This window comes from Parasteatoda tepidariorum, chromosome 7 (genome assembly GCF_982258835.1).
Source record: "Parasteatoda tepidariorum strain Cologne lab strain chromosome 7, Ptep-v5.0, whole genome shotgun sequence".
In the NCBI taxonomy this organism is placed as follows: Eukaryota; Metazoa; Arthropoda; class Arachnida; order Araneae; family Theridiidae; genus Parasteatoda; species Parasteatoda tepidariorum.
The window spans coordinates 34,855,007-34,882,648 of record NC_141761.1 but is presented as its reverse complement, the minus strand read 5'-3'; the positions used below and the strand labels follow the sequence as shown (position 1 = coordinate 34,882,648).

The 27,642-nt window shown below is 28.8% G+C and overlaps 2 protein-coding genes across 2 annotated transcripts; one reads left to right on the top strand and one right to left on the bottom strand.

Moving 5' to 3' along the window:
• Positions 1-2,425: 2,425 nt before the first annotated feature.
• Positions 2,426-3,475, top strand: LOC147807002 (uncharacterized). Its single transcript, XM_087168739.1, has one exon. The coding sequence runs from the start codon at positions 2,426-2,428 to the stop codon at positions 3,473-3,475; it is 1,050 nt and encodes a 349-aa protein (XP_087024865.1).
• Positions 3,476-4,747: 1,272 nt separating this feature from the next.
• On the bottom strand, positions 4,748-8,070 carry LOC147807001 (uncharacterized). The gene is made up of 2 exons (XM_087167652.1): positions 7,560-8,070; positions 4,748-6,631 (listed from the first exon to the last, which is right to left on the bottom strand). Exons 1-2 carry the CDS (start codon positions 7,782-7,784, stop codon positions 5,225-5,227), a joined length of 1,632 nt encoding a protein of 543 aa, XP_087023778.1. The 5' UTR covers positions 7,785-8,070; the 3' UTR covers positions 4,748-5,224.
• Between the last annotated feature and the right edge of the window lie 19,572 nt (positions 8,071-27,642).

Sequence of the window (27,642 nt, the reverse complement as noted above, 5' to 3'; positions counted from 1 at the left end):
AAGATATTTTTGTTATCTTTTAAGTATTTTAGCCTACGACCACTACTCAATGCAAATTCCAGATTACCATTAAATTTGAAAAGGCAACTATATATTAGTTGCATTAGACCAATCATCACATATGCTAGTCCAACATGGAGTTGCCTAACCAACACACAAATAAAAAAGCTGGAATTTCTACAAAATAAATTCCTTCGGAGAATGACCGGTGCCCTTTGGCACTTGCCAAATAAATATATCAGGAAAGATCTAAATATGGACTCAATGGACAATTGCAGCATCTCTTAAATTTTCCAAATTATAGTCATTACTTCTTAAGATTGATTTCCTGATTACGAAAATATAATTTTTAACTCTGACAAATAAATATTTATTTAATTATTAATATTTTAATTTGAGCGAAAACGCCCTCACTCGAAAACGACAGCTGATTGGTGTGACGTCATTAGAGCCTTACTCCTCACGACCTTCCCGTTGTTATTATGTATTTTCTTTCTTGCGGTTTTAACTAGCTCTTCTTTAACTTATTTTTTGCAAATTTTCCCGCGTGTATTTAAATGCGTATTTAGCAGCAAATATTTTGAAATCTATTGCATATATAGAATCAAAATGGAAGAGGGGTTTCAAAAAGCTCAAACGGACAATTTGCCGCAAGTTACTGAAGAGATGATTATGGATTTTTTTCGAACGAACCAAGATTTCATTTCGCCTGAAATCAAATGCATTAAGGCTCAAAGGTATAAATTTGTTTATTTATAAACTGTAGCTGTAAATAAGGGCGTCGGCAAGGAGGTGCACTTGCGCTACCCTGGATTTTCTTTAAGCAATTAAAAATAAATAGAAAAGCAATTTAATTATAAAATTTTATGTAAAAAATTGATTAATCAAACAAGAATTGCAATCATACAGAATAGTTTTAATCTTTTTTTTTGTGGGGATGGTAGTTTGTTAGAAGGTTGCACCCCCCTATATTTTATTCTACCGGCGCCCCTGGCTGTAAATAATTTTGTGTGCGAAAATGGAACGGCGATTTGTTATAACACATATAGGTACACGTTAAAATATAGCAAGGATTTAAGTATACTAAAAACATCTTTCCACTTTCATAAAAGTATAAAACTAAACGCTATTCTTACACACTAAATTATTATTACTCACAAAAACAAATAATTATACTTACTCACAAAATTATTATTATAAACGTTATACTTACTCTTTTATTAAAATTATTTTATTAAAAATTAATTTTAATAAAATGTATTATTTTATTAAAAATTAATTTGAATTAAAGTTATTATTTTATTAAAGACCAATTATAAACAACTTTGTAATAATTACAATCAATTTTATTAAAATTAATTTAGTTAAAAATTAATTGAAGTCAATTTTATTAAAAATAATTTATAAACGATTTTATAAAAATAAATAAGCTATTATTTTTATTAAAAATTATTGTTTTATCAAAAATTAATATTTAATAAAATAAAATTAAAGAAAATTAGATTCTAATTTATAAAAAAAATTAAAGAAATAGTCAGAGGCAAGCTAGTTATAGAATATTTTTACCCTTTCTACTGTCAAACATAAATACACATCTTCAATTTTAGTATATTTTACTTTAAATACACCTGCTAATGTTTTTTTATCGAATTTTTTTATTAAATTTAAAAATAAGTTTTGCTTCATAATATTTTTTAAAGTGTTAAATCCAAGGTGTAAATAATAACATGAACCATTTTGAAAGATACTGGTACATTTTATGAATGATGTATTAAAAATCAAAAAGATTTTTATTACATTATATTTTAAAGCGTCTAGTTATGCAGATAGTGTGCATATTGAAGGATTTAAAAAAATATAATAGTTTTTATCCCTATTCTGTAAAAAAAAGAAAAAATTAATGTATACTAAATTTTATATTAAATAACTATTTCATAATTTAAGGTTTCCAGAAACTTTTGGAATTTTTACGGAAAAGAAAGATATGAAATAGCGATTAACACAAACTAATATTACATGAACATAGGAAAGCTATAAAAAACTTCTTCTTCTTTATCGACACTATGGCCTTGGGGAGGCCAGGTCTGTCTCAATTGGTTGTTTAGTCTAATAAGATTCTGTTTTTCAGTTTTTAAATCATCTTTTTCACACATATATATATATATATATATATATATATATATATATATATATATATATATATATATATACATATATATATATATATATATATATATATATATATATATATATATATATATATATATATATATATATATATATATATATATATATATATATATATATATATATATATATATATATATATATTAACTTCAGATCAGCAAGACAAACATATGGGGATAATGCTATAGGCTATGTGCAAGTTAAGCGAGAAAGTGATATCTGCATTGTTAAAGGGAAAATGACTCCTGAGCATAAAATAAAAACCAAAGCATATGCAATAACTTTGACATGTGATGAATCTTCTGGGGTCATAAACTCATTAGTGTGCGATAACTGTGCGGCCAGCGCAGGAGGATGCAAGCACATGATCGCATTTCTTTTCTGGGTTCACCGAAAATGTTCGCTACCATCTCCAACAGAAATAGAATGCTATTGGAAAAAATCTAAACTTTCATCAGTTGGTTCATCCCAAAAATTTATTCATGCTTCTAGTTTAGGTAAAAAAGATATCAAAGATCTTCCCCCAAAGTGTCCTTCTATTTTAGAAGATTGCATGAAAATTGCAAATGCGAGAAATTCTAAAAATTTGCAGCTTTGCAATTACTTTTCTGAGCCCTCAAATCTGGAAAAAATATCATTGCACTATCTAATAGTGCAATTTACAGCATTGAAAGTAGGTACCACAGTCGATGAGTTTTTACAATATCTGAAGGACATGGTGCCTGTTCAACTATGTAGTGAAGTTGCCCAGGCCTCACTTGGCCAAAACCAAAATCCCATTTGGCACGAGCTGAGATATGGAAGAATAACTGCCTCTAAGTTATATGAAGCGTCTCAGTGTGCAAATTTAAATGGCAGTCTTGTTGAGACCATTCTAGGAGCAAAGTTTAACCCAACTAAAGCCATCAAGAGGGGAAGCCATCTAGAAAAAGAAGTTGTGCAAAAAGTTCAACAAAAGCATAACATAAAAATAAAATCAAGTGGGATATTACTAAAAGATGAATTCCCAATTTTCGGAGCGTCGCCCGATGGTATAGCCACAGATTTTATTGTGGAAGTTAAGTGTCCTACCTCTGAAAAAACAATGGAAAAATACTTTGATGACAACAAACCTGCTGCCAAACATTATGCACAAATGCAACTACAAATGTTGTTCGCAGACAAGCAAAAAGGCTTATTTTGCGTGGCGCATCCTGATTTCGAAAAAGGTGGTAATGTAACTGAAATTTGGATTAATCGAGATGATGACTATTGTGAAAATATTATGCATAAAGCTCTTGATTTTTGAAAAAAGGCCATTTTTCCACAGCTGTATAAGATTTCACTTTCCTAATAACTTATCCTACTTAACTTGACTAAATTTAACTTATAAATATTATGCCTGTCTGTGAAATAATCATCAAAATTTTTTGCTTTATTTTTACCTAGCTTTTATTTTTCTATGTTTTTAAATTGGTTATTGCCACCATCAAATTATTTAAAATTGTAATGTAAATGCAATATATCATGTGTGTACTATTTATTACTGTCTATTACATATTTTGATAAAAACTTAGATATGCATTAGTGTTTATTTTAAAAATTCATTGTACATATATTAAATAGAGAACATTAAAAAAGAACTTATTTGTTACATCGAACTGATTATTATAACTTTATGAAAACAAATAGGCAATAAATTTTTGTTATCATTATTTTAACTTATATTAGTATTTAGTAGTAAAAAAAAATGCATAATATGCGTTAAGAAGGGCACAGTAAAAAAAAAACTTTTTAAAATACAAATTTCATACTGTCAAACATAATATTATTCTGCCATTATCTAATAAATTTTAATATTTGCTAAAAGTATAATGTAAATGTGAAGGATCATGTGAGCGATAAAGAGTTTATAATGAGAAAAAATTCTAACCACAAGCAACAAGTACTCACTGGAAGCGCATCGCTAGAGATAAAATCATTGCGGACTGGAATGCAGAATTTCTTGCTTCGCCTCGGTCGCTCTGGACGAAATGGTTCTTTCCATCCATTTTTCACCGTTTGCAATGTAAATTCTTTGCAACTGATTTTAAATTGACCCAAATTTTAACAAACCATGGAAATTTTAAGAGATATTTATTTCGTTTCCATCTGCAGACCAGTGGAATTTGTGCTTGCGGTGATGCTGATGAAGATGCTGAACATATTCTTCTTCACTGTAGTCTCTATGCGAGTGCCCGAATGAATTTAAAGACTGATTTGAGACGTCTTTCAATTAGTTGGCCACCTGTCTCATCAGAACTGGTCAAAAGTATTGAAAGTCTTGCGGCCTTGCGGAATTTTGTTTCTAATGTAAATTTGTAAATTTTTTCTCCTTTTGTTTTTTACTTACAACTGTAAGCCTCATGCTATACTTTGTGGTGCATGAGGAGTTTTAAGTCGTTTAAATTTAAAAAAAAAAAAAAAAAAAAAAAAAAAAAAAGCAACAAGTACTTAAAAAATAGGAACAAAGAGAATTTTTTAAGAAAAAAGATTAGTCTATTACAACTATTATATATTTTGATAAAAAAAATCAACTTTAATTGCAAAAATCCAAAGAAAGACATGTTAAATAGAGATTAGTAAAAAAGAATTTTTTTATTATATCAAAGTTATTATAACTTTATGTTATAAGAATTAGGTTATGATCAATAGGTAATAATTGTAGTGTTTCTATAATTTTAACTTATATTTGAAGTAAAAAGTAAATAATATGTGTTAAGAAGGGTACAATAAAAAGACTTCTTAAAATATAAATCTTAAAAAGTATCTAAGTGAATTTCCACAAGTATGATATAAAATACATAAAAATATTTCAAACATTTATGGCAAGTATCTTTTTAACATTCTCTTAATTTTTTAAAAGTATCAATTTTCAGAGGTTATAAAGACAACCAAAGAAGCTGCTGCAGTTAAAATTAGAAAAAAAATATTAAACTAAATATTTGAAAAGAAAAATATATAAATTTTAAATAGTTTTTACAAAAAAAATTTTTTACAAGGTTACAAATATACACATTTAGACCTTAATTAATTTGTTTTGAAAATTTATAAGACCACAAACTACTATTAAAATTTGATCAAATAGTTGCACTAAATGTCTATCAACGCAAGTGTGCTTAGATAAGATAGAAAAATTTCTCAAACGATTAATAACTCTTTCTACGTGCACTCTAACTGCAGCAACTTGTTTGGTTGTCTTTACATCCTCTGCAGACATCGGAGCACTGTGAACAACAGATGCTGGACGAATCAAATGGCAGTGCAATTGCTGCAACAAACATGAAACATTTTTAAAGCCTCTGTCTGCCATAACGTCTAAGTGAGGAAATAACATATTCAAATAACCACAATCTTCAACAATGGCAGTATCAGAGGCACGTCCACCATAACCTTTCGAAATGAAACTCACAGTTCCATTAGGAGTGCAGGACACTAGATACTTTATGGTGTTGTCTTTATAATACTTTGACCACGTTAAACTTTGATGTAAGGGGTTAGTGGGCTTTTCAATGGGTATTTCGAAGCAATCAATGATGCTTTGCACATTGTAATATTTTCTTCGAAATGCCACCGGCAAACACAACTTGATGCTACTTGGGTCAGCGGGCCAATAAACAAAGTTTTGCAGCACTCCTGCAAGAAGAAACAATGTGTCCTTAAAAATTCTCCCCACATTACTAGCACTCATGCCGAAAAGCATTCCAAGTTGTTCATAAGTTTCATTCTGTCTGATTTTTTTCAACGTGATTATCACATTCAGCTCCAAGCTTTTAGCATGTTTTGACAAATAGTCTATTAAAAAAGCTTCCTCTTTCTGAATCCCTAAGCACACCAGGGGATTTTTTTGGATTGCCTTCAGCATACAATTTCGTATCGCTTTTTTATCTTCTTCTTCATCATCCTCTGGATCATAATCAGACCCAGACAAACATTCATAATGATAATCATTTGACGTGTCTTTGTCACATTCAAATAATTCTGTACACGGTATTGCACAATTTTCCTTAACACTTTCTTGTAAATTAACAATATCCGCATTGCAAGCTTTATTTTGCATATGAGGTGAGATTTGGCAACCAAAATCTCTCATAGAAACAGTGGTGGTACTGGTGTATTTACTTCTATATCCAGGTTTAATATTTACCTGGCAAATGGCATCTTTATATTCGTCATCTTTAATGTGTGCTGTAGTAACTACATCATCTGAACTAATGAAAATAATTTCATCAGATGTTGATGGCACTGAATTCGAAAGAATGTCATTCACAGTGTTCTTTCGCTGACGCTTTGCAGCTCTTTCTGTAGACAGAGCTGGAGGCTTATTTTTCTGGCATGCAAATATGTGTGGTAAAGCTCCTTTTTTTAACTTGAGATTTACACCTTGTACTTTATGCCGCACATAATTTTCTGTATCAGTTTCAAGCTGAAACAAACGAAAATTTCATCAAATTTAGTCCATTCTGCAAACATTCATAATTTACATAAATAACAATACCAAGCATTTCAGACATATTAATAAAAATATTCAATTAGCTATTAAGAACCACACCTGTTTTATGATTATGTTAACTATGTGCCTATTTATTTTTGCCCTATAATTTTATTTAAATTATGGAGAAAAAAAAACAAATATAGTTGAACTTCTTTCTAGAATTTCTTTTACGAGAACTGTTTTTTGATTCCTTGTCATTTTGCTTACTTGTATAAAGCTGACAATGTGAGCTACTTTTAACGTGACCAAACTTTCTGTTCCCCTTCGAGTTGAAGTTAATGAGGTTCAACTATATAAACCAATAGAATTTAACTATAAAAGCATAGAAAAGTTAAAATTCGAAATAATATTATTCGTAATAATATCAACATTCAGGAATTTCTAATACTAATATAAATGAATATCTGATACATTTTTTATTCATTTAACAAACAAAATTAATGCTCATTATTAATTTACATTCATAAATAAATAGTTTGAGTTTTCTGAAATATTTAGATACTAACACCTAATTTTATTAAAACCAATTTACCTAGGTATAATTTACAGCAACAAAAACTGATATCAATTTCCACACAATGCAGTGGCACTTTCACATGTAGCTACCAGACATTAAAAAGCCAATGTATAGGTTAAAGTCATAAATAAATAAAAGTGGACTTTATTTATACACTGCCGTCCATATGTGACAGTTAAATAAACAAAAGAAAAAAAGTAGTAGATCGGCTGTCAACAATCGATCAAATTTCGACTGTTGAATTCGTCTGTCAATACAAATCTTATTTCAGTTTAATGATGGTCTCACGAAGATAAAAACTTATAAGGTGATTGAATACAGTTGACATAAAAATATACTTACATCAAAGTGGTCTTGGCAGATATGTCGAGGGCATTTTTCAGAAAATTCAGGATTTTTATTCTCATCACGCTTCATTAGATGGCACCATCTTTTCCTTATCTCAGCTTTTCTTGGCACATCAAAAAATATCTTTTCAGGAGCTGTGGAAGTTGTGTTAGTGCACATAGGCACTATACAGTACTTATATTTACTTGATGAAGACATCAAACAGCAATACACTTCCATTTTAAAATATATTTTTAAAAAAACAAACGACGTTCAACTAGGCACGTAAACAAGCGTTAAATCACCAAGGAGAAAAAGTGTAAACAAACGCGAGTCAGGCTCGAATGGCGTCACTTTCTTAAAAGTCACGTGACTTCCTTTTTAAACTGAAAACGAAAGTACACGATTTTTAATTGCTCTTAATTAAAAAAGTAGCATTTTTTGGGAGGTAAAAAGATGTTTTTCAGGACTTTTCCATCATTCTGAATTCATTAAGAACATAAAAAAAATTGACTGCAATTGTCCATTGAAGAATTCATGACTAAACAAAATGCCAGCTTCTTCAGTGATGCTAAGAAAAGCACAACTGCCGATTTCAATCTCAATCTAAATAAAGAACCAATACCAGATGCAAAGTTGCATAACCCTATTCTACGCTTCCTGCTCTCTGACGGGATAATTTCAGACCACTACAATCCATAGTTTTTAGATACCCCCCCCCTCCTATACCATATCATATATGGATGCTCCCGAGAAGAGGAAATGAACAAGAGTGATTCTTAGCTCGGGAGTATACCACCCCTAGCCTTTAACCTAATTGTGCCCCCATGTAACTAAACTACAACCATACTCATTTGCTATTTTCATCACAGAAATACTCAGATATGACCTGCAAAAGCAGCAGACTACCCAGTCATCAACCATCCTTGCTTTTCCCATATGCCAATAGTCCCTGTTGCCATTTAGCCTAATTCATATGAAGAAGTCGGGTGCCCGCTGCCGCGGGCAGGTACTTCAACAAAGACCAGATCAAGTCAAGTCAAGTTTAAGTATTTATTAGATATTTTCATGAATAATATCTTACAATCTTCCTTTTAAATAATTATAAAAGTATTATGTATTTTAAGTGTAAAATTTGAAAAATAGGGAAAAAAACATTTTTATGTTGTTGTTTCTACCACTCACTCAGCTTCCTTCCTAATTTTATCTGTTATCTTCTTTTGCTGTAAGACGATGCTCTTTGAGATCTCCAAATATAGGGGCTCATTCACAAAATTTCTTAAGCGTGAATGACTTATGACGTAAATTTAAAAAACACTCAAAACATGTCTAATTTTATTAATTGAAGTCAAAGAAGTTTTTATCTTTTCGTTTCAGTTCCAAGGGATTATTAATTTATTAACGCAATTCAATAAACTATTTCAAGTGATACTAAAGTTTTACGTAAGATAATGACCTAGGCTCTTAGATTGAAAAATAATAGTTAGTCACATTTTTTTAAAAAATCAATGCAATAATTTTTTTCTACTGCTAGACTTAAAAACATTTTTTAAGGACATCAAAAAATTCCACTTACAATTGAAATTTGCATAGTCGAATGAGGCAATGGATTGCCTCCTAGCCAAATTAAGCAAAGTTAACTTGTTACAAGAACAAGTATTTGAAACAAGTTAACATCTCCATCCTACTCGAAATTGTTTGAAAATGTATGTTTTATTTATCGATTCCAAATTTCATTCTACATCTAATTTAGGATATACTTTAGGGATTCTTTAATGGAGTTTATTTTTAGAACCTTTATTGTTTTTCTTAGTTGCTTAAAATTATCAAGTTATAAGATTTAATGCATCCATATTATAATAGTAAACAGGAATTTCAATATGTAAGCGTATCCTTGATGCCGCTATTAATAAAATAATGGAACAAGCTTAAATAAATATTAACAGTGAAATTGTTTCTTGTTTTAGATTTCAAGAAGTAAAATGTTTCATCCAAACAGATTTCAATTATGGGAGCAATGAAATTATTCAGAACGCTCCTTGGAGCAATATAGTTTTCTTTTTCCCTTATGATGAAAGATAGGAAAAATTTGTATTCATAACTTCTGTAAAAAGTATGTTAACTCTCTCTTTTCGTAATTATTTTATTAAAATAGGTTCAAAAATTATGTATTTTTTATTACGCATTTCAAACATACAGGTATTTTGGAATTAAAATATTCACCATTTTCTTGTAAAATAGTATTTTTCTATACCAAATAGAATAAGATCATAAAAAAGGTTGTCTGAAAAGGAAAATCAAAAAAGAATACACACTAACACAAAATTTTCACACATTATTAATTTTTTTGTTAAAACATGGAAAACGATCAGAATAAAAAAAAAAAGTCTTCTACAGTCTTTAAAAATGAAACGCATTCTTGCCAAAATCACTGGATTCACCGGAAAACACAAATCGGCCTTTGAACTACAATTTTCTTTTGTAAAAGAGGAACTGTCTGGCTTTCATGTGAAATAAGCTGAATTTATGTAAATTGGTTTTAGTATGAGTTTCTTTTATCATTGTTGAAGTCTGCTGACATCTAATTTAAATTTAAACAGGAAAAATTGTAAACAAGAATCCCCGTCTGATCTACATTAATAGTATTTTGAAAATAAAATTTTAGACTACCCATTTAAAAATTACTATGTAATTTTTTTTCTCAGAAAATCGTATTAAATGGATTTTTCTCTATATGATATTATAATTTGTTATAAGTGTATATTATATGATATTAAAAAGCCCAGCAATGAGATGGTTTTCTTTACCAACCTTCTGATATTACCTATTGCATTCAAAATAATAATAAAACAAAATTATGCCAAAAAACGAAGACTCTGAATGTCTGCAAATTATTCAAATTACTTTAAGGAAAGTTTAGTACCAAACTATATCGTGAAAACAGTTTCATCAGCAAAATAAAATCAGCTGAATTCTTTCATATCATGATTTTGATTTTGTTTCACACCACAATTTAGAGATTGCTGCCAGATAATAAGAGTATAGTGTTACCATAATCAAGCTACTATTTCAGCTCTTATCTCCCTCAGAGAGCCGTAAGAAAACCACAGTACATATAGGACCCAGCTACCTTTATTAATATATTTTGCATACATTAAAACAACAGCGATTACCATGAGAATTAGTACCAGCAGTACTTACAGTCAAACTTATTTAAGAACCCTTGGTGTTAATAATAGTTCAGCGATTTTTCATTGTTCCCTTTAACCCTATGTTCCCCACATTGGTGCAACCACCCTCAGAAGGCGTTGAAGACTCCTAGGGGGACCTTAAGACTAGATAAAAAATTAAAGATTGTTAAATATAAACTCTATAGAAATATGCTCTCAAGTATAACCAGAAACATATCTAGACTAGATTTTGGATCGATAAATAAAAAATATATTTTCAAAATATTTAGAAGAAGGTGGAGACGTTAACATGTTTAAAATAATTGATCTTGTAGCTGTTTAACTTTTATTCCACTATTTCATTCGATTTTTGGAATTTCAATTGTTCACAGAATTGATTAACATCCTAAAAATGCTTTTCGGAGCAGCAGTCAAAAAAAACAAGGAAAAAAAGGAAAAGAAAAAACAGAAATAACAGAAATGAATAAATAAAAATGCACTGCTTTCATTTTTTATAAAGCTTTGACGAATTATATATTATTACTTTCTCAATCTAAGAGTCATAATTATTATCTTACGTACAACTTGTTTAAATATCGCGTTAAGTTCACTGGTGTGCAAAACTTAAGCAACAAGTGCGTTTCTTGTCATAACTCTACAAGAAATCATCCGATTGACATGAAATTTGAATATGATGTACATTATTTTGTACTTAAGCGATGGTAAAAGAATAATGGCGCAGAAATGAATATAAAGCTTAAAGTAGGGCATGGAACAAAAAATGGCTTTATTTGACATATAGTGGAGTTACACTTGATTGCCTGAAGAAGCGTAAGTACAACAGGCAGATGTTCCCTAGTATGGGATATGCCCTCCCCTTACTGTAATTGTTCCTTGGCATCGTCTCTCCATGCTAAGCACCAGATTATCCAGGAGTTCTTGGGGTAAACGTCTCCATTTCTCCTTTAACGCATCTTTCAGCTGATGGGTGATACCAGGAGGATACTGTCGTGTCGCAAGACGTCTCCCTAATGCATCCCACACACGCTCTATAGAGAGTTAGCTGGCCAATCCATTCGTGTAATATCTTCACTTTCCAGTAGCTCTTGAACATTAGCAGTACGGTGTGGCCGGGCATTGTCATCCATTAAAATGAAGTCTGGTCCAATGGCCCCTCGGAACAGACGCGCATGGGGTAGGATTACCTCATTGCAGTAGCGGTCTCCAGTTACAGAACCTCGGTTGAAGATCTGAAGGTAATTGGGATGAAATCGAGCTTCAACCTCTCTCCAGATCAACTGACGTTGAGAATCGCTTGTAGCACTAAAACGACTCTCATCTGTGAAGAGGACGCGACTCCATTGATGAGGTGTCCAGGTTTCGTGTTCTCTGCACCACTCTAAACGGTGTTGATCCCGAACTCTTCGGCGACACTGGTCACTCTACGCCCCTCCTCAAGCTTCCCAATCATTCTTCCTCGAGTAAAATCGTCTAAATGATTTCTTGAAGACATGTTTCACAAAACAAATCACTTGCACTTGCAGCGTATGTCTTTAACTACGGTGCTCTTCATCCTTTTATCACAGCTTTGACCTGCGCTCGCCGACCCACAAGGTTTACGTACACTTACATCACCTACGACGTTTTATTTCTAAAATTTGAATACAAATAATCTTTCTACTGAATTACGTGCTTATTATACTGCAATTTCATAGCTATCCTATACTTTGTTGGGGAGCTGTGGCACTTGTTGCTTAAGTTTTGCACACCAGTGTATTTTAATTTAATACACTGTGTCACTAAATGGACATTCCGAAGAAACTGAAACGGAAAGATAAAAACTTCATTACCTCCAAAAAATATGAACGTGTAATTATGAGCGTGTAAGTCGAGATGTTTTGAGTGCTCAAAAATTCACGTGCGAGCTCTTCGAATGGTAACGTTCAAAGCAAATGTTGAACGCTCTCAAAAATATCTACCGGCAGACTGGACAGGCATGAATGAGGAAAACAAAAGTGATTTGACAAAAAAAATGTATGGCTGCCAGAAAAAATGGAAAATAAAAGTGATAAATAAAACTGGAGAAACCGATGCAGCCGAGAGTGAAACAGAGAATGAATTTCTCGCCTGCGAAGCCTTGGCTATATTTGATTAACCAGATGCGTTTAAAAATTTAGACTAAAGGAACACGAATGATATCTCTCTTATCAAAAATGCTATAAATCTATTGTAGTACATTATTTTAATCTCGGGGATAAATTCAATCTCGATAGTGAGCAAATTCTTACGACTTCTGCCACATCTGCTTATCTTAATACGCGGGAATCTTGTTTTATTCACTTGAATGCTGATTCCTTAGTTAATAATATTTTTTTTCACACCAATTCTCCGAAGCACTTGGGAATGCATTTTTACATGAATTACGTCACTCGGTCACTGCAGTTTATCTAGTTTTGTTTTAATTTTTATCTAATTTTCTTGCCTTCTATTTCCCTCTTGAGTACTGTGTTGTTGTTCTTCAGTTTCGTTTTCCACTTTGATTTATGTTTTCTAGTTGGTAACTTCACATTTTCTATTTCAAATCACTTTTTTTCTTCATTCATGTCTGGCGAGTCTGAAGAATGGGAGTTTATTTTTGAGCCCTCAAAACAGGTTTACTTTTATTAATATCTTCATATTTTCCAATGAAGTTCTTACCATCAAGAGTATTCTTTTACATTTGGGTCTTCCTTATTATTTTGATCAGAATCTTATGTTTAGAGAAGCAAATAGATGTGTATTGTTATTTCTATAAGGTTCTTAAAACATTTAGAAAATCGCGCATCTAGATTGAAATAATGAAGTTATTCTGTTATCTTTAACTTTAAAATTTCAGAACTTAATATTCTGTATCCAGATATTAGGAGTTGTTAAAATTTATTATCTAATGCTGTAATGAATATAAACGTAATAAAATTAATTTATCTTCTTAATTTTTCTGACACTATTACAGCTTCTCAAGGACCTTACGAATTCTGTTTAAAAGGAAGACTATCGTATCAGATATATGTATGCAGTGATGGTAAGAATCGTAAAATAATTTTGTAATAAAAGGAATAAAGTAGGGAAATTATAGTTGCAATATTTGGTGATAAATATAGCTGATCGTGATTGATAAACATGCTGAGCGACATTTTATCGTGAATTAGTGAAAATCCGTTTCAGAATGTATGAAAACTTCAGGATGCTATTTACAAATCTGAATTACTTACTTACTTATTACGAAATTACTAATCCGAAGAAAACCATGCAACTCACATATTTGGTAGAATGAAATTGTTTTTTTTTTAATCATTTAAACTATATTCTTAAATATGAATTATACTACATTCTACACATTTTAATCTTTTTAAAATGCTGCGTAGCATTCACTAATTTCTACAATTATAAAGAATATATTAAATATATCGTTAATCATGTGAATGCACATTTTTATCTCTTCCAGATATTTTACACTTCCTACTGGTTCTTTTTCGAGATTTGCCATATAACTAACTCTGTATATAATTAAAGTAATTAATGCAAATTTGATTTCAGTATAAAAATTTTCATACATAGGAAACTTAAAAATAACTTAAAAAATTCAATTAATGTGAAGAAAATAATAAGAGTTCATGTGTTCAAATACTAAATCACGGAAAATTATAAATGACTTATAAATCAATTCAAATTTTATTTTTAAACGAGATGAAAACGAAAGCAATCTTTGCTTTTCGGGTAGGAATAAACCAAAAGAAATCTGTTGCCTAGAAGCTTCCATAGATTTTTCTATAAACTATTAAAAGAAAAGCTTTTTCAACTTAACTTACACAAAAACGATGAATGGTATGGCTTCTGTTTTTCGATTATTAGTTCGAGAATAATCAATTGATAAACTTGAAGTAAAAAAAAAATATGTTGGCGGATCTATTGCTTGATGAATCGAAACTACAGAGTTGAAATTTAAAGTGCTGAATTTAGTCATTTTTCACTAGTATATTTTTCGAAATTCCAAGTTATTATAGAGTTATTGCTTTTTTTTTGTGATTTTTTTCTCACTTTTTTTCTTTAAATAATGATTGTTTATCTATTGTTGTCGAAAAATCTAACTATCCTGATATCATCATTTTGTTATCTCGCTCCTGATTTGATGTCAAAAGTAAAAAATAAATAAATAATAAATAAATAAATGGACAAATTAATAAATGAAATAAGAGAAAGTAGTTTGATGCTCCAGATGCACTCTCAGAAATAAAGCTCTTACTTTTGCGTATCAGTACTCTTTGAGATTTATTTCATTAATTTTGAGAAATAATTTATCACAAAATCACGTGGTTTGTGACGAACGGGAACTCTCAAATATATGACGGAAATGTTTTCTCAACTTAAAATCTCATCGTAGTGCACTATGGGAAATAGCAATTAGGATGAAGACTAGACGATCGATAATAAAGACACGAAATTAGCCGACCATGTTTTATGTTGGTCAAGGAGTTGGCCTCTTACCTGGAAGATATCAGGTTCGAATCCTGCTTCAGGCATGGGAGTTTTATATCCCTGTTCAATTTGTTTTTCTTGTGTCATTAAGGTTGACTCAGCTTTATGGTTCTCGGAATAAAATGATTATTAGAAAAGTTAGTCAAAACGAGATTATTATTATTATTTTTTTTTGGAAAGGAAGAGAATGATGAAATATTTGTTTGCTACTGACGATATCGTTTCTTCGAAGAAAATACGATTGTTATTTCATCACTTTGACGAAATGTTCAATCGGAGCATAAGCCAGCAAACGGTTTCGTCAAAAACGAAGATAGTTTTGTGAAATTTGAGAATCTATTTTTTGTCAGTGATTTATATCGATGATTTTACTATTTATATTGATTTTTTTAAAAGATAAAAATATCTGAATAAAGATTAAAACCATTTGATATTTGAGCTGTAATGTAATATAAGTTTTTCGTTATAGATAGTTAGCAAATAAAATTACTTCTCTTTAATTATTTCCAATTGTATCACTTTCTAAGGTTAATTATTTTTTTCAGGTACAGTTGGCTATTTAAGCCAAATAATTGTTCACACATTAAATATAATGGGCATAAATCAATAATACACAAAATTAAATAATACACATTAAATTAAAATAATTATGCATTTTATAAGCAAAATGATATTTTTTAAAAGTATTTGATTTTAAGGGAAAAAAATAAGGATGAAAGAGAGACCACTAAGGGCTTTGGCTAGCTGAGCCTCCAAGTTAATATATATCAGTAGTAAATTTTGTGACTAAATTAGCCATTAGTTTTGATGATTGCAATTTCTAATAGCTTTAAGTACCCTTTTGAAATGGCATCTGTAGTAGCTAATTGAAAGTTACATCCCTTTCAATCCTCGACTAGTTTCTAAGTAATTGAAATTGGAAATAATTAGAAGAAAACTGGACATTGTATTAAAAGCAGTAGTTTGGACAAAATTTAACTGAAGTTGACGTTCTTCTCTGAGATGAGCTCCGGCTATCATTCAGAATTTAATGAGGGGATGAAAAGTACTTAAATATTTCTATTTAGACAAGCGAAATATGATTTTCTGTGTATGTTGCTTTACGCTAATTCGAATGCTACCAAAACTGCGTCAATAGGACTGTTTGTTCCAAACTCATACTGGAATTAGTAAAGTTAAAGTATGGAACGTACAATTTTTGATTTATATCTATCTACTAACTTAAATTTTCATCCTACGCGTCTGAAATTTTCATCTGAAAAGTGAGATGTTATTTCCCACCCGTTGTTGACGAGGAAATGAATGAGACCAAACTAAAGTTGTTAGGGCTAATATTATAAAATCTTGTTGCTTGTCTACATGTACTAAAGTGTCAGAAAAGCTTAAAACATCTTTGTTCGCAAAATTAATCGATTGAAATGATATCGAGTGTGACCCCCCCCCCCCCTTTGAAAGATTTTTAAATTTTTCACAGCCGCTGATAAATAGCCGTGTAAAAAATATTTTTGAAGACATAAAGTATTTATGATGAAGATTTGTAAATGAAGTAGTTTGGTGCAGTTGGAGGAATGTAGTGTAGAAAGTAAAAAATAATAGGACATTCATTATAGGGACATCATTATCTTCATGTGCATGATCTAATATTTAAATTCTATGGATAGATGCTCTAAACGTACATAAATTATTTATTTGATTTCTCACATTTATGACTTAGACCAGTCGAGACTCAACTTTTGGGTCTCAATATTATGGGAAGAAAAGTTTCAATAAGCACGAAAATATTCCACTCTAAGCCCGATGCCAAGATTACTGTTGCTTATGACATGATCCCTCCACCACTGGATTGTTTGATGGAACTGATGGGAGTAAGCCGATGGCAGTATACAAATTAACATGGGGATTTGAACCCAAGTCTCATCAATAGAGAACGAAAGCTAAATCCTTTCGATATAAAACAGATTTGCTCAAGAATATAATTTATAATATAATAAATTACATTATTATGATAATACAGTATTATAAATTTCGTTATAGTGTAAACGCAATACTTGCCAATCAAAGAAGTTGCTAAGCAGAAATGCCATGAGTTCTGATTTTTTTTTAAATATGTATTTTCCCGATAAGAGGAAAAACTATTTCTGATGAAATAGCACATGCATTTTTAACTACAAAATAAATGAGGGCCTCATTATAGTAGTTTCTAAGACAACTTGGTAGGTATAAGAATTTCAAGTCTTATTTAATATTTGAACTCATATATGAGAATAATAATTGAATTTATTAACACACATAAATCTATTATTTAAGAGCAAATTTACAAAAAAGAATGGCTAAACAAACTTACGACTTAATTTTCTTCCAAATAATTTAGGAACGGAATTCTTTAACGTTAAGCTAAAACGTTTTTCAAATTTTTCTTCTTTATTGAATGAGGAGAAAGGTAGGTAGGATTGATAGATTGATGAGGTAGGATTGATAGATGAGATAGGATTGTCTTAATGTCTCCCCCTATTCTTCAGTGGTGTTGAATAACTTTCCATATGGACACAAACAAGAGACATGATCCTCAGAATTGTCTGAGAATAAGATTTCGCAACAGGAAGTTGGTGGTAAAGTGTAAGTAAAGAGAACAAGTTCTCGTCTTGAAGGTTCTCGTCTAAGTTTTTAATTTATTCTCATTTACAAAAAAAAAAAAAAAAAAAAAAAAAAGGGATTTTTTAAGAATATAATTGTATTTTTCTCGCAAGACAGTAGCTTTTTCCTGACGATTTTTAAGTTCATCCTGATGAAAGGGAAAGATGCTCGTGAGGGATGCAATTGCCCCGATGCCCCCCCCCCACTCGCCCCGCTCTAGCTTTTTGGTGTTCCCATAGAGCTAGAAACATGGCTAATTTTACTATATTCTGGTAGATATGATCATGCTATTTTTCTCACTAAACATTTTTTGATTTAAAACTCACAAAAAATTTTTTTTTTCCTTTTTAATCTACTTAAAAATTGTAGTCCTTAAAAATTTTAATAGTTTTAAAATGCATACGAAACTTTATTACTCTGCGTTTACTTCACGTGCGAGTTTCTGATTACTTAAAGGTCAGAGAAATCATATTCTAGATGGCGTATCAAATGTTAATAAACACTGAAAGTTTGAAGCACGTATTGATAATGGCCGAAATTTTTTTTTATTAACCTTGCTTTTTTTACTTCCCATTGTTAACTGTAATGTCACAATAGAAAAATTTAAAAAAAAATCAATTCATAAGAACCTAACGTTGTCGACGAGCAATATATATATATATATATATATATATATATATATATATATATATATATATATATATATATATATATATATATATATATATATATATATATATATATATATATATATATATATATATATATATATATATATATATATATATATATATATATATATATATATATATATATATATATATATATATATATATATATATATATATATATATATATATTACACCTTTCTCACTGTGATCAAAAATAAATAAATAACAATAATCAGATTAAAAGTTTTTACTGCTCTCAATTATCCAAATAAAGAGAAGCAAAATTGAGTTGAAGATAGGTAATTTATGTGAGAAAATCTGGAAATTAATATTCCTAGCCCACATTACGAAAATTTGTGAAGTTATTATAGCTCAATAGATCCTATGTTTGCTTATAATATTTTAATAAAAACTAAGAAGAATATTAATTGAAAAAAATAAGGAGAAAACTTATAATAATCTCCTCTAAAAGCTTCAAAGTTTTAAAATTTTAGAATTACAAGATTTTTTATTCATATTAGATATTATTAAACTAAATATTTAAAGACATACTCGAAATTTAAAGATAACGGAAATAGAGTTAAAGTATAACATGCAATTAAAGGCAAATTTAAAATTATTAGATTATCTCCAAACGAATAGATAATTTAAGTAATTTATATTGCTAAATTTCTATTAGGGTGCATTCTAATAAAACTAATGAAGATGAGACGCATGTTTTGTATATAAATCTAGATCGTGTATTGAAGGATATTATCTAGTTGACGATAGAGATGGGCAGAAGTGAATCCCCAAAGTAATTAAATACGCTGCTCGAATCAAGTGATTCGGATCACTGTTACGAATTGAGTGATTCTGATCATTGATTCAAATCATGTGATTAGGATCAGTGATTTTTAAATCAAGAAGTGAGTGAAATAACTTTTTAAAACAAGTGATACAGATCAGTTGCTTGAACCAATCGGTTCAGATCAGGGATTCAAATAGAGTGATTCAAATTACTGATTCAAATTAATTGATTAAAATCAAGTGATTCGTTTCCCTGATTCAAATCAAGGTATTTAGATTAATTTAAATAATGTGATTTGGATCAATGATGCAAATTATTTTGAATCAAGTCATTCGGAACATGGATTCAAATCATGTTACTCAGATTATTGATTCTAATCAAGCAATTCCTATCAGTTATTCGAATCAAAAGATTCTGATCAGTGATTCGGATGAAGTGATTGAAATCACTTTTAAAATTAAATTATTCATTTGAGTTGTTTGAATTAAGCGATTCTGATCAGTGATTCAAGTCAAGTTATTTAGATCAATAATTTCGAATCAAGCAATTCGAATCAGTTATTCAAATATAGTGGTTCAAGTCAACTGATTCATATCTCAGATAATGAATAAATTGAGAATAACGTTTTCTGAATCAAATGAATAAAAACTTCTAATTACAGTTTATTCTCATTATTCTAATTACAGTTCATTCACTTAGTGCTCTTTTCCCTTTACAAAATGTCGATGGAAGAAAAAGCATTAAAACGATAGAATTCTTTTAAGTAAATATACATACAAATAATTTTTTTGCATAATTATATTATAAGTGTTGCTAAATGTACATAATTATAACTGAGGTAATTTTTAAGAAACTACAAAAAAATGCATTACTGTTATTGATTTATTTTTTATCAGTGAATTTATTGAATTCTTTGAATGGAAAATTTTAATTCCTTAATAAAGAATGCATAAGAATCTTTCAAGACTTACAAGAAATTTTCAACTACTGACATTTAAGAAGCATTAATTCATTATAATTTAAATCTCTTTCTATAAAATCAACAGATTTGAAACCCCGAATCTTCAGAAAATTTAAAAACCATGCGATACATAACATTTTCTACCTTTTTAAATAAATGAAAAAATGTTTAAAATGAAGAAGTTCGCATGAGTATAATTGTTATAAAGAAGTAGTTTTCAACTGATAAAATGATAAAGATCATACTAGTTAAAAGTTCCTGCAATACAAAACTTTAAAATTGTTAAACCGAGATTCAAGATTATATCAAGATTATTATAATTTTTAATCAAGATTGATTCAAAAAATAAATAATACATAAACTTTTTCATAAGTTATTTGAAATAAAGCGATCGACAATTGAATTTGGGGCACCAATACATGCCACTTTTGGCGAGAAGTGCGTGATGTTGTGAGAAAGCGTACGCTGTAGTAAATTAGGGCACAAAACGATGTCTACTTTAGAAAGTCGCTTTTTGGATGATTTCAAACATTATTTATTAAAAATAAAAATTACACGCATTCAAGGATTAAAGTTATGTCAAAAAATTAATTGCGTTTATCTTTGTTTTGATTAGCAAATATAAGCAATAACGTGAACAATGCCAAGAATATTATATTTTCAAGAATAAATATAAGAAATGATAGAATAAAAAACACTGACTTAACTCCTCTCCATAAGTTGACCACTAAAGCATAATTGGACAACTTACATACTGTGCACCTAATATCTTCGTATTCGGAAAATATTTTACAAATCGTCATTTATTCTTAAATTTCAAGCATTTGATAAACGCGTCTTCAAGAGTGACTAAATTTTCCAGCTTTTTCTGACAACCGATATATTTAAATTTTTGAAAGGAGCGTTAAAAGCCCCCTACACTTAGATGGCGCTAGTTTGTGAATCAATTTGATATATATGTAAGGAATTTTCATTCGTTATTCAATGGACACTTGTTGAAAGGTGAAGAAACGTAACGCCAGGTGGGCTTTCTGAGCAGCGGAGTCGGTAAGCACTCTTTTCCGCCACTCAAAAGAATGGTTTCCGTATTCCCTTAAATGTTTCAATTTTGAAAATAATTTCTTTTCAGTTATTTATTTTAATTTAGAAATGGAACTGAACCCATCCATTCTTGATTCATATTTGTTTTTTAAAATAATACATTATAGATATTTTTTTTATTAAATTAGAAGCATTAAAATATAAATGAAATACAATGATAAGATAAAAATGTTATGGGATAAAATATGAAATAATAAAAAAGAACTTATACCAGGCTTTTTATTTTGTTTCATTTGATACTTTATTCATAATTTTTTATGAAATAATATAAATAAAAATATTAATTATATAAAATATCTATAATTTTTGATGAAATAAGATAAATGAAAAAATAAGTTATATAAAATATCGATAATTTTTTATGAAATAAGATAAATGAAAATATAAATGATATACCTTATAAATATTTTTTTATGAAATAAGATGACTGAAAATATAAATGAAATAAAATAATAAGATAGGATTGTTTCATTTGAAATTTTTATACATTAAATTATACTCTATAGATAATTTTTTTCTAAAATAAGGTCAATGAAAGAAAATTATGAGATATAAATTTTATGGGAAAAGATTAAAAAAGAGCTTAAAAACTAATGCCATTGATTTTTCTTGCATTTCATTTGATAAAGTGTAAATATACGCGTTTTTTTTTCAGGAAAAAAACAAAACAATTATGATTCGAAAATTAGTATATTGATTCTAATACAGAATGAGATTCTTAAATAATGTTAAATATAATTAAATAACTTACAGTAAAATATTCAATGGATTTATCGTAGCTAAATACACTGTTAAAATTTTCATTCTAAAATTATGGTAAAATAACTGGCAGCTGTCTGTCCATCCGATTAACCGTAAAGTTTACGGTAAAGAACATTTTTTACTTTTAAGGTTTTTTAACCGTTTACAACTGGCATTTTTCAAAGATAAAATTTAACTAGATCTTCTAATCTGCTTTTCGTAAGGTAATGGACATTGGAGAGTGCTGGTCACTGGAAATTCTCCGTGTGTTGAAGGAAATGGAGGAAATATTGTGGTGACAATACTGGGACTCAAACCCCAGTTCTGCCAGTCATGAGATTGACAGACTAATCCGCTTGGTTATGATATGTACGCTGTCGCAAAGAACTAAGTGGCTTCACTAGGTGGTCCTAGTTGGTGCAATAAAATTCTGGTTGTTTAACCATATCAGGTGAAAGCAGTCAATTAACTGTTTTTTCACACTTAACGGTTTGATTACTACTTTATTTATGATTATTTAACTCTTTTGACTGAATGTGGTATAAATAACCCTTAAATAAATTGTTATTCAACCACTTTTTCTGAGAAATCTCTAACAGTGTAGATTTATCATAATATTAAATAGATATCGTAATAATTAGCTGAATATGAGTAAGTGAATTAATAAAAAAATTGACAAATTTATTATTTCTTTGCACACAATGTAAGAAAGCAAACAAATTTCATAAAAGTGAGGGGGAAAAAACGAAATGCTACAACTACCGAATGCTAATTCTGTTTTAATGCCAGTAATGAGTTAAGCCAAGTTTATGATATCTCTCTCAAATTCTATTTAAAAAGTGACAATGAACTAAAATTGTCTGAAACAAAAATAGGCCATTTTTATGCAACTTTGCAAATGGTATTCTATAAAATTTATTTAAAAATTTTTCAAATCAGCATTACATTCGTCTTGTAAGAAAAAATATGTAATATGAACAAGAATATAAACTCTTCAGATATATTAATTAGATATTAATTTATTAAGTAATTAAAGTACTTTTATAAGTAATCAAGCGATTTTAATTAAATTATTTTTCATATGACGAAAAAAAAATTCGAACAATGAAATTAATAATAATTTATTTTATCTGCTAAATGTTTTATTCAAGTTGAATTCAGTTAAAAAGAAAGCATTTTTGAGTCAAATTTACGCATGAGCATCAGTTCGGAAAAACTTTCTCCTTTGATCTCCCATGAATTTAATAGTACTGAAATAAAATTCCAAAAAACATTTTTAAGTTCTCAAATTATTTTACTGTACGGTTTTCGTAAATTTAGATACATTGAAATTAGTAATTTGAAAATAAAGAATAAATAATACCATTTTAATTCATCAGATGCAGTTAAATAACTATTTCTCAGCCTTATTCATCTTTTATTTCACTGCTATTAAACCAACTGTTCATTGGAAAGAAATCTTTAATATATTTAGTTGTGAAAATCGAGTTATTTGTTGTGTATCACTAGCTTATTTAGAATGCAGTTTTAAAATTACTCCAGAGTAAAAACTGATCTATTTAATGTTCAATTCTTCAGCTCTGTTACTATAACTATTTTATAAACATATTTCTGGAGAGTTGGCAAAAATTAGTCCTATTTAATTGTCTATTTTTAAATATGGCAGCCTAGTTAAAAATTGCTATACTGTATTCTAAAAAAAAACACAAAGAAAGGACAATGTCAGAATGTTTTATTCGCATTCCTCTCTGCTAACTGTATAAATATTTTAAATGCATTGTTTTAATGTTTAGTTTACTTTTTTGATAAGAATGATTGACTAATTTTGAATTTCAATTGATTCTGTCAAAGTAAATTGATTAGTAGTTTCCTCCTTTTCCCCTTTGTCATTCTTCTACTATATTACTATTTTATTTATTGTCTTTTGAATTTATTATTCAATTACATATAAAGTACATTGAAACAAGTATAGGTAGATTATTAATACCTATCTATATTAAATATTATTTAACCTGTATTATTCAAGACTAAAAGTGATATGGATATATTTGTGTGATAAAATTCAGTAATTTGCAATGTGAGAACATATAGCTAACCTTCCTTTACCAACCTTTGGTTAAACTTTATTTAATTATATAATTAAAAAAAAACAATTTTTGTCATTTGCAGGGCAAATTTGATGATTTTACGTGCTGGCTCAATTAAAAAGATTGTGATTGATTTGAAAGATAAGTCTATGCGAAATTTGAATCAACCAAAATGAGCCCAGGAATTTAAAAGCTTCTTTTCTCTTTTAATACTAATAGAAATCATCTTTTAATGATAATAGAAATATCACGCTTAAAGCTCTTAAAAGTAGTGGTTTTTTTATATATGCGAAATTTGAATCTACCAACATGAGCACAGGAAGAAGGAGATTCTTTCCTCTTTTAATACTATTAGAAATCTTCTTTTAATAATAATAGAAATACATTCATGGTAGCTTTCAACAGTAGTTTTACCTAAACAAAATTTTAATAAACCAAAATGAGCGGAGGAAGTTAAGATATTCTTTCCTCTTTTAGTACTAATAGAAATCATCTTTTAATAATTGTAGAAATACCATCATTGAAGCTTTCAAAAGTAGCATCTTTTTTACCTAAACAAAATTCGAACCAACTAAAATGAGTGGATAAAGTTAAAAGCTTCTTTCCTCTTTTAACACTAATCGAAATTAACTTTTAATAAGAATAGAGAGATCATGCTTGAATGTTTTAAAAGTAGTGTCTTTTTTACCTATTCAAAATTTAAATCTATCTACATCAGCGCAGGAAATTAAGAGATTCTTTTATCTTTTAATATAACTATAACTCTAAAGGAATTTTCATATAAATTTTGAAATCTTATAGAATGAGTTCAAAATTGATGGTATAAAGTTCCGAAAGATGTTATTATTTTCATCTTCTCATTTTGGTCGATCCAAATTTTACATTGATAAAAATACATGGATAAAGATTTACATGGATAAAGATTTTTATCAATTTTTATCAGTTTTGTCCATTTTTACCAGCGTCAATCATGATATTTAAAATTGTGTCAACAGCTTCTTAATGTAAAACCTTTCAAAACATTTGCTGCTAAAAAAGAGTTGTTTACATAGGGTTAATATAGAATTATTTCCATACTTTTCTCCAACCCTTGCATGTTTTTATTACATTAAAAAAACGATTTTTAGTGTGAGAAACCATTTAAAAATAACGTTTACCTGTGAAATACAATAATTTTTCTTTAAATTTGTTTATAGAACACTTTGTATAAATTGTTTTGTCTTTTCGCTCTGTATCAAAGAAAATTAAGAGCCGTCGCATTTTTGGGTGTTCAACTACGATAGATTCTATATAGCAGCGCAAAACTCTAAAACTTATATTTTGAATTTAAGAGTGTGTAAAAATGCACAGGAATTACAATTACGTAGATATTAGGTTAAGAATTATTAATAGTTAAATTTGTAGGTAGTATAAAATACCATGTGGACCTCAGTAGAGTCCAGTGAAATGCAAATACGGTGTTGAAACTTGACGTGCAGAAAATTTCATCTATTTTATGAATCAACACATGTTTTTTCTTTTCATAGTTAAACTTTGTTTAAAAGTTTTTGCAATTTTGACTGAATTTCTCGCGAGTTGCATCTCAGATTCTTGAGCTTTGAATAATGACTGCTTATCCATTGCTTTTTTAGAAAATTTATTTTTCTTTTTAGAAAAAAAATTAGTTATGTTTCCCTTTTTTTTTTTGTTACAACTTTCAATATTTACAGTAGTACTCTATAGTAGTTATTGGTAATTCTTTTTATCCTTTAATTGAGCTTTTCATCATTCGAATCAAATATTTGAAAAAGATAACTTTCTATTTTCGAGTGGATAAAACTATAACTGTATTTTTTCTCAAAACGAACATAAAAACAGTATTTTACATTTTTTAATTCGCTTTCAGCCATTTCAAAAACTAATATCGATAAATATTTTGTCAACTTTATTTTTTAGAATGAGCGATAGAAAAGTATTAATATTACTAATGATAAAAATTTTACCTACTAATAATAAAAATTAAATCAATAGTATAAATTGATAAAGAGCTTCTTTTGCCAATTCTAATATTTTTAATGCATTCTCTAATTGTCATCATACCCGTAATAATTACCATTAAAAATATTTATGGTGTAACAAAGGAACAAGTAAGAAACATGTAAAAAAGGAAATAAAAAGGCATTAGTTTTTTTTGATAATCATGCTACCGAGAAAAAAATTGTCTGGATATATTTTAAGATAAAATTATTATCACTTTAATTAGAGGATTGAAAAGTTTTGTGAGCCTTAGGCTGATTTATTCTGGTGACTTATCAACACAATTCGAATGCTTTAACCGAAATTGATAGACTTAGTTAATTTATACTTCTTAAAGTGATAGCTGTCAGTTTAATTGTTCCTTGAATGAGATCAAACATTATACCTGAAAATATATTTTTTTAATCCATTACATTTTACTAAATCAAATAAGCGAAAAATCAGAAATTTATCCCCGAAAATTGCAGAGTCAATCTTAGTTTTTTTTTACAATACACTTAGTTAAACTGCGATATCTAAAAGTAGTAATGAATACTTTAACTACTAAATGAAAATGACATAAGCTAAGAAATAAATTAATACAAGAAATTGACCTTTTTGCAAAAAGAAATTTTTTTGCTTAAAATTATAGAATAATAATCATCTAATAATTTAAGATTCAAAGAGCATAGGACATAAATACGAATCGTGAATGCAAACTAAAGCTTTTTAATGTCTGTCAATGTCTAGTTTTTCAAAAAGCATTGAAATTCTATATATTTCTTGACAAATATATCGCAATTCACACCACAAAATGAGCACTGTGAAGCTTTGAATTCACTCAGGAATTTTAAAGAAAATATATTGAGAAATAAAATGTAAGTAAAATTATATTTTACAGGTTATGCCCAAAATAAATATGCCATTATTATTTAACGTAAAGAAATAGTAATCAAAATGGAAATATATATATCATTTTACTTTAAGTTGTTGTTTTTTTAATCAAGAAACATTTATAATATTTAGAATGAGAAGAAGAGGTACAAGTGCTGATGATTCCGTCAATCATGTCCTATATTTGCATAAATTAACCAAGAAGCTTCTACGCATTTCAAATAAAGATTTCATGTAAAGAAATATAATATTTTGGGGTGCTTTGAAAAAACAAAGATTCATTTTTTTGATTGAATTTCTTAATCTTGAACACTACCATATCATTTCAAACTGCTTGCTGTAGCTGTGCTTTTATTTTTCATACCTGAAAATTATTTGAAGTTCATATAACATTTATTTGTCTCTTAGTTACAAATTTTCCTTTTTTCGAGAAGGAAAATATTAACTAAAACAACATTTCTTAATCATTTCATTGAATAAAAATATTTAAACCGAATTTGGATGTTAATTAGTTATGAAAATGATTTTGTATGTTTTTG

What these genes read in the sequence shown, in the direction of transcription:
- LOC147807001 (XM_087167652.1), bottom strand. Translation starts at nt 7,784, where the DNA reads ATGGAAGTGTATTGCTGTTTGATGTCTTCATCAAGTAAATATAAGTAC. An exon ending in TCTGCCAAGACCACTTTGAT is followed by an intron (nt 6,632 to 7,559) that starts GTAAGTATATTT and finishes CGTTTGTTTCAG; the next exon opens with CTTGAAACTGATACAGAAAA.
- LOC147807002 (XM_087168739.1), top strand. Translation starts at nt 2,426, where the DNA reads ATGACTCCTGAGCATAAAATAAAAACCAAAGCATATGCAATAACTTTG.